Source organism: Cebus imitator, unplaced genomic scaffold, assembly GCF_001604975.1.
Source record: "Cebus imitator isolate Cc_AM_T3 unplaced genomic scaffold, Cebus_imitator-1.0 Scaffold473, whole genome shotgun sequence".
NCBI lineage: Eukaryota > Metazoa > Chordata > Mammalia > Primates > Cebidae > Cebus > Cebus imitator.
In genome coordinates this window covers 1,093,177-1,106,412 of record NW_016107788.1, presented here as the reverse complement: position 1 = coordinate 1,106,412, position 13,236 = coordinate 1,093,177, and the positions used below count along the sequence as shown (strand labels likewise).

Sequence of the window (13,236 nt, the reverse complement as noted above, 5' to 3'; positions counted from 1 at the left end):
AGCTACTCGGAAGGCTGAGGCAGAAGAATCGCTTGAACTGGGGAGGTGAAGGTTGCAGTGAGCCGAGATTCCGCCACTGCACTCCAGCCTGGGCGACGAGCGAAACTCCATCTCAAACAAATAAAAAAAACATTGAGTGGAGTGGAAAAGAGTCAAGTAGAGTTATGTAGAACAAAGTAGAAAAGGATAGAACAGAAATTATCAGAGCGCGTCTCAAGTAGCAAGGGGCATGAGGCGTTGTAAACCTTTTGTTTTAGTTCTGTGTGTGCAGGTGTCACTGCAGCCTGAATACGCCATGTAAAGCACATCTCTCACTAAGGACCTTGGACTAACAGGCTTAAGGAGCACTGGCCCTTGGCCAGGCATGGTGGCTCATGCCTATATCCCAATGCTTTGGGAGGCTGAGGTGGTCAGATTATTTGAGGCTGGGAGTTCGAGACCAGCCCAGCCAACACAGCGAAACACTCTCTCCTGAAAACACAAAAATCAGCCGGGCATGGTGGCACACGCATGCAATCCCAGCTACGCAGGAGACTGAGGCACAAGAATCACTTGAATCCAGGAGGCAGATGTTGCAGTGAGCAAACACACTCTGCAGCACTCCAGCCTGGGCAACGGAGTGCGACTCCATCAAAAAAAAAAAAAAGGAAGGAAGGAAATACTGTTCCACAGAATATGGCAGAGGCCACAGTCCAGTGTCTCTTGGGTGTGGAGGAATCCTTTAGCCAGATAGATTAGATAGATCAATAGTATATTTAGTGGTGCTTGCCTGTACCTGTCACTGTTCTAGGCCTGTGACCAGGGACTGTTGCCAAGGCGGGGACACACAGCTAGTAGGTGGAGGAGATGGGATCTGAACCCATGAACTCGGACTCCACTAAGAGTGTGAGGTCTTAGCCCCTGGGTCAGATGGCCTCCCACCTTGGAAGTCAGCCATTCCACCCCATTTCACCTCCACCTAGGTGAAGCCACTGCTGCAGGTGACGCGGCAGGATGAGGTGCTGCAGGCCCGGGCCCAGGAGTTGCAGAAAGTGCAGGAGCTGCAGCAGCAGAGCCTCCGCGAAGTTGGGGAGCTCCGGTGCCGCATGGCAGAGGTGAGGGGGCGGGTCTAGAGCGTGGGGGCGTGTCTTGGGGGTGGGGCTGTGTCCCATGGGTGGAGCCAGGTGTGAGGGGCGGGGCTTCTGGCTGGCTGGCGGGAGGATGGGAGCAAACTAAGGTGCACTGGGGCCGGGCGGGGTTTGGGGCTGCTTAGTTTGCTGCTCCATTGCGGGTCGCCCAGGGAACACTGCCTGGTGACCACTAACCTCCCACCCACTCCCCAGCTGGAAGAGGAGCGCACCCGCCTGGCAGAGCAATTGCGAGCAGAGGCAGAATTGTGTGCAGAGGCCGAGGAGACGCGGGGGAGGCTGGCGGCCCGGAAGCAGGAGCTGGAGCTCGTGGTGTCCGAGCTGGAGGCGCGCGTGGGCGAGGAGGAGGAGTGCAGCCGCCAGCTGCAAACCGAGAAGAGGAGGCTGCAGCAGCACATACAGGTCTGGCTCCCTGCGTGCCCAGCAGGCCACCCTCCAGACCCCTCTGTCTACCCCCACCCACCTTTGCTTCTCCAAACCATGTGTCTCTGGGCCATGAATTTGTAGAAAACTCAGTTCTAGGTGAATTTACAAAAAGAATACATTTTTTGATTCAGATAACAGGAGACGCATATGGCTGGATTCAGGCATGGCTGGATCCAGGTGTCCAAGCGATTTTCTCAGCTTCAGGCATGGCTGGATCCAGGCATCCAAGTGATATCCTCAGTTTCAGGCATGGGTGGATCCAGGTGTCCAAGTGATAGCCTCAGCTTCAGGCATGGCTGGATCCAGGTGTCCAAGTGATGTCCTCAGCTTCAGGCATGGCTGGATCCAGGCATTCAGGCAATGGCCTCAGTACTCCCCCTCTCTCCATCTCCTGGTTTCATTCATGGGCAGGCTGCCCTCATGGTTCCCGTTCAAAATCTAGTGTGTATTTTATACTACAGCACATCTCAATTCAGGTGCTAAATTTTCATCAGAAATACTTGATCTGTATTTCTGTTTTATAATTTCTACAGTTTATAGAAACCAGATTCACATGCCCAAGTTGTTCTAAACATGCTTAAAAGCTTTTCGGTGATTGGGTGTCTCGTTTTAAATTTAAAGTAAGTAAAGTAAATACAACAAAAAATTCAGTTCATCAGTCCACATCAGCCTCATTTCAAGAGCTCAGTCGTGTTTTTTTTGTTTTTTTGAGACAAAATCTCACTCTGTCACCCATGCTGGAGTGTAGCAGTGCCATCTTGACTCACTGCAACCTCTGTCTCCCAGGCTCAAGCAGTTCTCCTCCCTCATCCTCTCCAGTAGTATCTGGGATTACAGGCATGTGCCACCATGCCCAGCTAATTTTTCTGTGTGTGTGTGATGGAGTCTCCCTCTGTCACCCAGCTGGAGTGCAGTGGCACGATCTCAGCTCACTGCAACCTCTGCTCCCTGGGTTCAAGCGATTCTCCTGCTTCAGCCTCCCAAGTAGCTGAGTCTACAGGTGTGTGCCACCACGCCCAGCTAATTTTTGTATTTTTAGTAGAGACGGGATTTCAGCATGTTGGCCAGGCTGATCTCCAACTCCTGACCGGTGATCTGCCCACCTCAGCCATCCACAGTGCTGAGATTACAGGCATGAGCCACCACACCTGGCCCAGTAGTGTTTTAATTAACTCCTCTTGATCCCATTGATGAGGGAGGGACCCTGCCCTAGGTTTATGGGGATGGCGGAGCACACAGCACCAGACACCAGACAGGTGAGATTGATTGACAGCAGTTTCTTGAATATATGATATTCATAGCCTGAGGGGGGCCAACACCACACCATAGACGGGCATGTGGGCGGTGCCCTCAAGAGCAGAGTGAACACGCAGGGGCTGTGGGAAACAGGCTTTGCAGCAACAACAGGTAGAGATGACCCCTGGGTGCCTTGGGAAAGTGGGATTGGTTTGTTTCCACAATTCCATGGGTTGGCAGGGAACTGGAATGTGCTTCCCAGGGTTAAGCAGGCACTGTGCCTGGTCCCCAGGATCAGGAGGGTTAGTTGGCTGGAGGACCCTATCTGTGGGAGCAGAGGGAGCAGGAGGACTGTGGTTAGGCCATTTGAGGCCCTCCCACTTTTACCAAATGTCAAGGCAGCACACAAAATTGAGTCTTGGCTGGGCGCAGTGGTTCAATCTATATTCCCAGGACTTTGGGAGGATCTCTTAAGCCCAGGGGCTCAAGACTAGCCTAGGCAATATGGTGAAGCCCTTTCTCTACAAAAACAAAAACAAAAATTAGCAAGGCATGGTGTCACACACCTGTAGAGTAGTCACAGCTACGCAGGAGGCTGATGTGGGAGGATCACCTGAGCCTAGGAGGTCAAGGCTGCAGGGAGCTGTGATGGCACCACCGCACTCCAGCCTGGGTGACAGTGAGGGCCCATCTCAAAACAATAAAACAGGCCAGGCGCAGTGGCTCATGCCTGTAATCCCAACACTTTGGGAGGCCGAGGCCAGTGGATCACCTGAAGTCAGGAGAGTGAGACCAGCCTGGCCAACAGGGTGAAACCCCGTCTCTACTAAAAATACAAAAAATTAGCCGGGTGTGGTGGCAGGTGCCTGTAATCCCAGCTACTTGGGAGACTGAGGCAGGAGAGTCAGTTGAACCCCAGGAGATGGTGACTGCAGCTAGCCAAGATTGAGCCATTGCACTCCAGCCTGGGCGACAAGAGCAAAACTCCATCTTAAAAATAATTTTTTTTTAGGCCGGGTGCAGTGGCTCAAGCCTGTAATCCCAGCACTGTGGGAGGCCGAGGCGGGTGGATCACGAGGTCAAAAGATCGAGACCATCCTGGTCAACATGGTGAAACCCCGTCTCTACTAAAAAAATACAAAAAATTAGCTGGGCATTGGTGGCGTGTGCCTGTAATCCCAGCTACTCAGGAGGCTGAGGCAGGAGAATTGCCTGAACCCAGGAGGCGGAGGTTGCGGTGAGCCGAGATTGCGCCATTGCACTCCAGCCTGGGTAACAAGAGCGAAACTCCGTCTCAAAAAAAAAAAAAAAAAAATTTTTTTGAACAGAATAAAATAAAATAAATTCAAAAAATAAAATTGACTCTTGATTTCCCATGTGCCTGATGACTGTCACATTGGCAGTATCCATTTCTATAATTTATTATGTTTAGGGTTTATCATCTGTACCTCCAACCCCCCCACACAAGAATGTAATGTGCACAAGGATGGGTGTTCCTTTTTTTTTCTTCAGGGGTGAGACCTCGCTCTGTCACCCAGACTTTAGTGCAGTGGCGCGGTCATCTCTTGCTGCAGAAGCATAGGCGCTTTTACCTATCCTCAGCACTTGGAAAGTGCCTGGCACACACTAGGCACTCAGTAAATGCTTGTTGAGCTAATGATTGAAATGGCAAAGCCAGGCCGGGCAGGGTGGCTCACGCCTGTAATCCCAGCACTTTGGGAGGCCACGGTGGGCAGAGCACGAGGTCAAGAGTTCGAGACCAGCCTGGCCAACATGGTGAAACCCTGTCTTTACTAAAAATACAAAAATTAGCTGGGCATGGTGGCAGGTGCCTCTGGTCCCAGCTACTCATGAGGCCGAGGCGGAAGAATCGCTTGAACCCGGGAGGCGGAGGTTGCAGTGAGCTGAGATTGCGTCCCTGCACTTTAGCCTGGCAACAGAGCAAGACTCCGTCTCAAAAAAAAAAAAGAAAAGAAAAGAAAAAAAAAAAAATGGCAAAGCCAATAAAGGCCTGTAATCCCAGCTACTCAGGAGGCTGAGGCAGGAGGATTGCCTGAACCCAGGAGGCGGAGGTTGCAGTGAGCCGAGATCGCGCCATTGCACTCCAGCCTGGGTAACAAGAGCGAAACTCCGTCCTCCCCACCCCCAAAAAAAAAAAAAAAAAAGATTTGATCCTTCCCAGCCTTGCCCAGGGCAGACCTCTCTGAAGCACACGCCCTGGGGATCCGTGGAACTTCCCCGCCCCATCCTTCCCCGTGGCACTCCGCCGCTTCCCGGTGTATCCTCACCCCTCCTGCCTCCCTGCTCCAGGAGCTAGAGGCCCACCTTGAGGCGGAGGAGGGGGCGCGGCAGAAGCTGCAGCTGGAGAAGGTGACAACAGAGGCAAAGATGAAGAAATTTGAAGAGGACCTGCTGCTCCTAGAAGACCAGAACTCGAAGCTGAGCAAGGTTGGGGGCCTGAGGGCGGCTGGGAAAGGGAGGGGATACACGGGTGGGTTAATGGATGGCGAACTTCAAGCCGTGGTGCTACCACGCTGCAGTTCACAGGTGGGCACTGGTTGGGGTAGGATGGGTCTATAGACCCCAGGGAATGGGAGGAAGAGGGAGACGGTGGGAGAGGAAGGTCAGAGAAGGGTGAAGAGGGGCAGAAACGGGAGAGCAACATCAGAAGCTGCAGGTCGGGTGGGGGCTGCTCCTGGCCCGGCTCCTGACGGCCCCCCACCCCTCAGGAGCGGAAGCTGCTGGAAGATCGTCTTGCCGAGTTCTCATCCCAGGCAGCGGAGGAGGAGGAGAAGGTCAAGAGCCTCAATAAGCTACGGCTCAAATATGAGGCCACAATCGCAGACATGGAGGGTGAGCTCCCGCCCAGCCAGTGGGGAGCTGTAGGGGTCTGTGTGCGCTCTGATGGGAGGTGTCAGACAAGCCCCATGTGCCACGGGGCCTCCGTGGCTGTGTCTGCTAAATGGGATAGGAAAGAAGGCTCAGGGCGGATTGCGTGTCCTCCTGGCCCTTGAGTTCTTTATGCATCTCTAGGTCCAACTTGCTTTCTCTGCTTGGTGTCCTGAGCTGCCCTGCTTTCTCTGACCGCCCCACCGGCTGTCTCGGACACTTTTTTGTCTCCCTGTCCCTTGCTGTTGACTTAGAATCAGAAACAGAAGGGACGGGGCACAGGGAGGAGGCAGGGCTGTGGACACAGGGCAGAGAGAGTCAGAGGGAGGAGGCATGGGCTGTCAGTGGGGATGAGGAGGAGAGGTCAGTGTCTGGCCAAGGGCCTAGGACAACACTGTGGGAGAGTCCCTGAGAGAGACGGGGAAGGTGGGAGGAGGAGAAGGTGTTAAGGGAGGTGCTGAGCTTAGCCTTGGGGGTTGGTGGTCTCTGTGGGAGCGGCTGGGTGCGCAGGCCTGGAGCCCTCATGCATGGACCCCACCCCTGCCCCCAGACCGCCTCCGGAAGGAGGAGAAGAGTCGCCAGGAGCTGGAGAAGCTGAAGCGGAGGCTGGACGGGGAGAGCTCGGAGCTGCAGGAGCAGATGGTGGAGCAGCAGCAGCGGGCAGAGGATCTGCGCTCGCAGCTGGGCCGCAAGGAGGAGGAGCTGCAGGCTGCCCTGGCCAGGTGCAGGGTGGGGTGGGCTTGGTGGGGTAAGCAGCACGGCTGCACGGCCGGCCAGCGTGGGGTGCCCAAGTCAGAGGCTCCTGAACCCCGGTGGAGCCACTCACCAGCCACAGACAAGCCGCTTCCCGCCGAGCCTTAGTGTCCCCTTCTGTCAAATGAAGACAGAAAGAGTTCCAGGCCCACTAGGTTAAGGGAAAAGTGAAACAAGACTCTACGTGTCTGGTAACTTGCATAACACTCAATGTGCAATGGGAGCAAGAAAATGCTATTTCTAGGCCAGGGAAGATGGCTCACGCCTGTAATCCCAGCACTTTGGTGGGGGCACGGCAGGCAGATCACTTAAGGTCAGGAGTTCGAGACCAGCCTGGCCAATGTGGCGAAACCCTGCCTCTACTAAAAATGCAAAAATGAGCTGGATGTGGTGGCATGCGCAGTGATCCAAGCTACTCGGGAGGCTGAGGCAGGAGAATCGCTTGAACGCGGGAGGCAGAGGTTGCAGTCAGCCAAGATCACACCACTGCACTCCAGCCTGGGTGACAGAGCAAGACTGTGTCTAAAAAAAAAATGCCGTTTCTCCCTCTCCCGCTGCTTGACCTCCCCACACCAAGCAGCCCAGAATCAGCCGAGATTTGACAAGTGGCCCAGCTGTGCTAGGAGTCTTGATAATTACACTTACACTGTGTTCACAGTTATTGAGCCCCTGCTCTAGGCCAGATGTGGTGCCGAGTATCCCACGTGCTTCTTATGCCCTGTGCTTCATGCAATCTCAGGCGCCCCCGATGACAGCTACAGCTCCCTTTCAGAGGTGTTAGCATGTGAAAACCTGTACATCTTAGAGCTGATGGAACATGGTGTGTGTGCGTGTGTGCGCGCGTGCACATGTGCGTGTGTGCACATGTGTGTGCGTGCGAGCGTGCGCGTGTGCACGTGTGTGCGTGTGTGTGCATGTGTGCGCGCACCTGCGAGTGCGTGTGTGCGCGCGCGCATGTGTGTGTGCGTGTGCACGTACGTGTGCGTGCATGTGTGTGTGTGTGTACGTGTGTGTGTGTGTGTGTTTAAGAACACACATTTTTTTTTTTTTGAAACGGAGTCTTGCTTTGTTGTCCAGGCTGGAGTGCAATGGCGTGACTACAACCTCCACCTCCCAGGTTCAAGCGATTCTTGTGCCTCAGCCTCCCAAGTAGCTGGGACTACAGGCACCCACCAGCATGCCCAGCTAATTGTGTTTTTAGTAGAGACGCGGCTTCATCCTGGCTGGTCTCAAACTCCTGACCTCAGGTGATCCACTCCCCTCGGCCTCCCAAAGTGCTTGGATTATAGGCATGAGCCACCGCGCCCGGCCGTGAACACACATCTTCGAGTCTGACTTCTGGGTTCAAATCCTGGCTTCCCCGCTTTCTAGTCATATGACCTCCCCCAGGTGACACAGCTCCCTAGCCTCAGTGTTTTAATCTATACAATGGGGGACTTATAGATGCTACTCCTAGGGTGAGTGTGAGGGTTAAAGAACAAAGTGCCCCTCAGGCGCTAGGCATGCTCAAAGCCCTCAGTAAATGCCGGATGTTACTACTTTTATTACTCCTGTTAATTTTTTCTTTTTTGCTGAGGTGAAATTCACATAAAAGTAATCATTTTTTAAATGTACAGTTCAGTGGCTTTTGCACGCTCACGATGCTGTGTAACCATCACCTCTAGGTCGAGAACATTTTCTTGTTTTTTTAGATGGAGCCTTGCTCTGTCTCCCAGGGTGGAGTGCGGTGGTGTGATCTTGGCTCACCACATCCTCCGCCTCCAGGTTCAAGCCATTCTCCTTCCTCAGCCTCCTGAGTAGCTGGGACTACAGGTGCCCACCACCACACGTGGCTAATTTTTGTATTTTTAGTAGAGACGGGGTTTTGCTTTTTTGGCCAGGCTGGTCTCAAACTCCTGACCTCAAGTGATCTGCCCGCCTCAGCCTCCCAAAGTGCTGGGATTACTGGCATGAGCCACTGCGCCGGCCTCTAGAACATTTTTATCACCCCAGAAGGAGACCCTGTATGTATTAAGCAATTGTGGCCAGGCGCAGGGACTCATCCCGTAGTCCACCAGTCTGAGAGGAAGAGACAGGAGGGTTGCCTGAACTCAGGAATTCAAGACCAGCCTGGGAAATATAGTGAGACCCTGTCTCTACAAAAAACATAAAAACTTAGCCAGGCATGGTGGCATGTGCCTGTAGTCCCTGCTACTTAGAGGGCTGAGGTTGGAGGATCATTTGAAACTGAGAAGCCGAGGCTGCGGTGAGCTATGATCGTGCCACTGCACTCTGGTCTCGGTGACAGAACGAGATCCTGTCTCAAAAAAAAAAAAAAAGGCAGCCACTCCCCATCCCTCCTTCTCCCCGACCCGGCAGCCTCTGATCCACTTTCCGCCTAAATAGAAGCTGCCTATTCTAGATATTTCCTACGACATGTGGCCTTTTGTGCTTCAGTTGTTTTTTTTTTTTTTTGAGACGGAGTTTCGCTCTTGTTACCCAGGCTGGAGTGCAATGGCGCGATCTTGGCTCACCGCAACCTCCGCCTCCTGGGTTCAGGCAATTCTCCTGCCTCAGCCTCCTGAGTAGCTGGGATTACAGGCACGCACCACCACGCCCAGCTGATTTTTTGTATTTTTAGTAGAGACGGGGTTTCACCATGTTGACCAGGATGGTCTCGATCTCTTGACCTCATGATCCACCCGCCTCGGCCTCCCACAGTGCGGGGATTACAGGCGTGAGCCACCGTGCCCGGCCTGAGCTTCGGTTATTTTTACCACCATCTCCCCAGCAACCCTCGTGAAGGGGAGTGTTCATTGCCGTGTCCTCCCACAGACCAGGACCCTGCCCTCCAGAGAGGCTAAGTCCCTTTCAGGGGACCAGGAGAGGAATGAAGCCAGGCCTGTGTGGCTCCCTGAGCCATTAACCCCCGGGTCCCAGCCACTGCCCCTGGATCTGGCGTCTCTTTGCAGTGACACCACATGAAGGGACAGGAAGCCACATCCCCATCAGGGCTATAAGGAGGGACTCCAGCCAACCCAGCCACTCGCAGGCTAGGTGACCTCAGCAAGTGCTTTCTCTGCGCTGGGCCTCAGTTTCCTCATTTGGCAGAAGCATTAAATGAGGTGATACACGTAAGGTACTGGCATGTGGCAGCAGCTCACTAAGTGTCTCCCGCAACTCCTGTGGGTGTCATTCCCACTTTACTGCTAAGAAAACTGAGACTCAAAATGAGTCAGGCTGAGCGAAGTGACTCACGCCTGTAATCCCAGCACTTTGGGAGGCCGAAGTGGTCACCTGAGGTTAGGAGTTCGAGACCAGCCTGGCCAACACGGTGAAACCCTGTCTTTACTAAAAATACAAAAATTAACCAGGAGTGGTGGTGCATGCCTGCAATCCCAGCTACTCAGGAGGCTGAGGCAGGAGAATCACTTGAACCTGGGAGGTGGAGGTTGCGGTGAGCTGAGTTCGTGCCACTGAACGGCAGCCTGGGCGACAGAGCGAGACGCCATCTCAAAAAAGTAAAAAAGATTAGCGAGGCTTTGTGACCTGCACCTGTGGTCCCGGCTACATGGGAAGCTGTGGCGGGAGATCACTTGAGCCCAGGAATTTGAGGCTGCAGTGAGCTGTGACTGCACCACTGCACTCCAGCCTGGGCAACAGAGTGACACCCTGCCTCAAAAAAATTAAGTTAGTACTTGAGTCAAGTGTCCAATGGCAGGACAGGAGTCGAACCTGGGACTTGCCACCCCCAAAGCCCACATCCAGCCCCTGTGTCCCCGGAAATCATCGCCTCGTCCTTACCTGCCGCTGTACCAACTCCATGGTTCTTGTCACCCCCAGGGCAGAAGATGAGGGTGGGGCCCGGGCCCAGCTGCTAAAATCCCTGCGTGAGGTGCAAGCAGCCCTGGCCGAGGCCCAGGAGGACCTGGAGGCCGAGCGCGTGGCCAGGACCAAGGCAGAGAAGCAGCGCCGGGACCTGGGCGAGGAGCTGGAGGCGCTGCGGGGCGAGCTGGAGGACACGCTGGACTCCACCAACGCGCAGCAGGAGCTCCGGTGAGGCCTGGCGGCTGGCTGCTGTCGCAGCCTGGGATGTGCAGGGCGGGGGCAGAGGTTAGGTGCAACGTCTCTTTCTATACGGAGGCTTAATCATCGAACAGTTGTTCGTGAACCACCAGCTCTAGGTCTGGCCTGGGTCAAGCTGGGGACAGAGATGGGTCAGACCCAAGTGCTATTCTTGGGAACTTCCAGTCTCAGAGGAGGCAGATTGAAGCAAAGACAGTCTCAATCCAGAACAAGGGGTGCTTCCATGGAGTAACACGGGGCATTGTGGGGGATAAGTGAAGACCCCTAAACCAAGTCTGTGGGAGGTCCGGGAAGACTTTCCTGAGGAAGGGGCTTTTGGATAAGGGTTTTGAAGGGTGAATAGGAGTTTACCCTTAAAACCACACTCCTTCCACAGCATCACCACCCAAATCTCTTGGGGAGTGTAGTGTGGGGCCCTCATTTTTTTAGGAAACATGAACAGGAGGCACAACCAGCTCTCCCAAAGCCCCTGCCTTCCTGTGTTCTAAAATTCTCATCCCCCCTCCCTTCCCCCAATAAAGGTCCAAGAGGGAACAGGAGGTGACGGAGCTGAAGAAGGCTCTGGAGGAGGAGACTCGCATCCACGAGGCAGCAGTGCAGGAGCTGAGGCAGCGCCACGGCCAGGCCCTGGGGGAGCTGGCGGAGCAGCTGGAGCAGGCCCGGAGGGTGGGCTGGGGCAAGGGGACAGGGCAGGGGGGCCCTGGGGAGGACAGGGCTGGACGTGGGGTTGGTGGAGGTACTGCTGGCTGGTTCTAGGCCGGCTCATCTCCCTGGGTTTCTTTCCGCATACATTCACGTCCATCTTTCATTCAGCAAGCCTTAATGCAGGGTGGACTCTCTTCCAGGAGCTGTGCTGGGGACCCAGCCACGAACCCAGCAACCAGCACTGCCTTCCCTTGTGGTGCTTTCCTTCTAGTGGGAGAGCCAGAGAGCAAACAGTATAAACACCTTCAGTCTATATTGGGGTGATAAGTGCAATGAGGCCGTAGGAACAGGAAATGGGGGATCACAATTCTAAGGCGGGTGAGATTTTCAGTAGAGAGGCCATGGAGATATTCTGTGAGAAGGTGATGTCAGGGTAAAAACCTGAGGGAGAAGCCGGGTGCGGTGATCCATGCCTGTAATCCCAGCACTTTGGGAGGCTGAGGCAGGCAGATTGCCTGAGGTCGGGAGTTCGAGACCAGCCTGACCAACATGGCAAAACCCCATCTTTACTAAAAATACAAAATTAGCTGGGCATGGTGGCACCTGCCTGTAATCCCAGCTACTGGGGAGGCTGAGGCAGGAGAATCACTTAAACCCAGGAGGTGGAGGTTGCGGTGAGCCAAGATCAGTGCCACTGCACTCCAGCCTGGGCAGCAAGAGTGAAACTCCGTCTGAAAAAAAAATACAAAAATTAACCGGGCGTGGTGGCACACTCCTATAGTCCCAGCTACTCAGGAGGCTGAGGCAGGATAATCACTTGAATCCAAGAAGCAGAGATTGCAGTGAGCTGAGATTGTACCACTGCGCTCCAGCCTGGCCAAGAGAGCAAGACTCTGTCTCAAAAAACAAAACAAACCAACCAACCTGGGCCAGGCACCGTGGCTCATGCGTATAATCCCAGCACTTTGGGAGGCCAAGGAGGTGCCCAAAGGTCAGGAGTTCGAGACCAGCCGGGCCAACATGGCAAACCCCGTTTCTACTAAAAATAGAAAAAAATTAGCCGGGCATGGTACAGGTGCCTGTAATTCCGGCTTCTTGGAAGGCTGAGTCAGGAGAATCACTTGAGCCCAGGAGGTGGAGGTTGCAGTGAGCTGTCATTGCACCATTGCACTCCAGCCTGGGCAACAAGAGTGAGACACTGTCTCAAAAAAAAAAAGAGGGAGTGAGAGTTGAGCTCTCTGGGCATTGGGAGAAGTGTGTTCCAGGCAGAGGGAACAGCCCTTGCAAAGGCCCTGAGGGGAGTGCGCCTGGCCTGGTCCAGGAAAGGCCTCGTAGATCTTTGCTCATTTCCCTCCCACACCAGGGCAAAGGTGCGTGGGAGAAGACCCGGCTGGCCCTGGAGGCCGAGGTGTCCGAGCTGCGGGTGGAACTGAGCAGCCTGCAGACTGCGCGTCAGGAGGGTGAGCAGCGGAGGCGCCGCCTGGAGTCACAGCTGCAGGAGGTGCAGGGCCGCGCTGGCGACGGGGAGAGGGCTCGAGCGGAGACTGCTGAGAAGCTGCAGCGAGCCCAGGTGAGTGGGATGGCCAGGGTGGGGGTTTCTGCTGTGTGACCTTGGTGACATGCCTGCCCTCTCTGTTCTTCTGATTGGTCCATAGCAAGCCTGTTATCTCGTTTGGGTCTTCCAACATAATCATGCACGAGACGGCACGGTGGCTCGCGTCTGTAATTCTAGCACTTTGGGAGGCCAAGGTAGGAGGATTGCTTGACCCCAGGAGTTCGAGACCAGCCTGGGCAACGTAGTGAGATCCCGTCTTTAGAAAAAATGTCAAAATTAACCGGGTATGTTGGTGTGTAGTCCCAGCTCCTCAGGGCACTGAGGCAGGAGGATCCCTGGAACCTGGGAGGAGGTCAAGCCTACAACGAGCTATGATTGTGCCACTGCACTCCAGCCTGGGCAGCAAAGTGAGATCCTATCTCAAAATAAGAATAATAATACCCAGCACTTTGGGAGGCCGAGGCGGTTGGATCATTTGAGGTCGGGAGTTCGAGACCAGCCTGGCCAACATGGAGAAACCCTGTTTCTACTAAAAAAAAA

At 54.4% G+C, this 13,236-nt stretch overlaps 1 protein-coding gene across 1 annotated transcript in view; it reads left to right on the top strand.

Moving 5' to 3' along the window:
* The window catches only part of MYH14 (myosin heavy chain 14), a 117,532-nt gene that overhangs the window by 63,970 nt on the left and 40,326 nt on the right, over positions 1-13,236 (top strand). The window contains exons 23-30 of the mRNA XM_017512533.2: positions 963-1,094; positions 1,323-1,529; positions 5,100-5,237; positions 5,519-5,642; positions 6,229-6,400; positions 10,254-10,466; positions 11,018-11,162; positions 12,505-12,711. Of these exons, the coding sequence (XP_017368022.2) occupies positions 963-1,094; positions 1,323-1,529; positions 5,100-5,237; positions 5,519-5,642; positions 6,229-6,400; positions 10,254-10,466; positions 11,018-11,162; positions 12,505-12,711 (1,338 nt within the window). The remainder of the gene's footprint in view (positions 1-962; positions 1,095-1,322; positions 1,530-5,099; positions 5,238-5,518; positions 5,643-6,228; positions 6,401-10,253; positions 10,467-11,017; positions 11,163-12,504; positions 12,712-13,236) is intronic.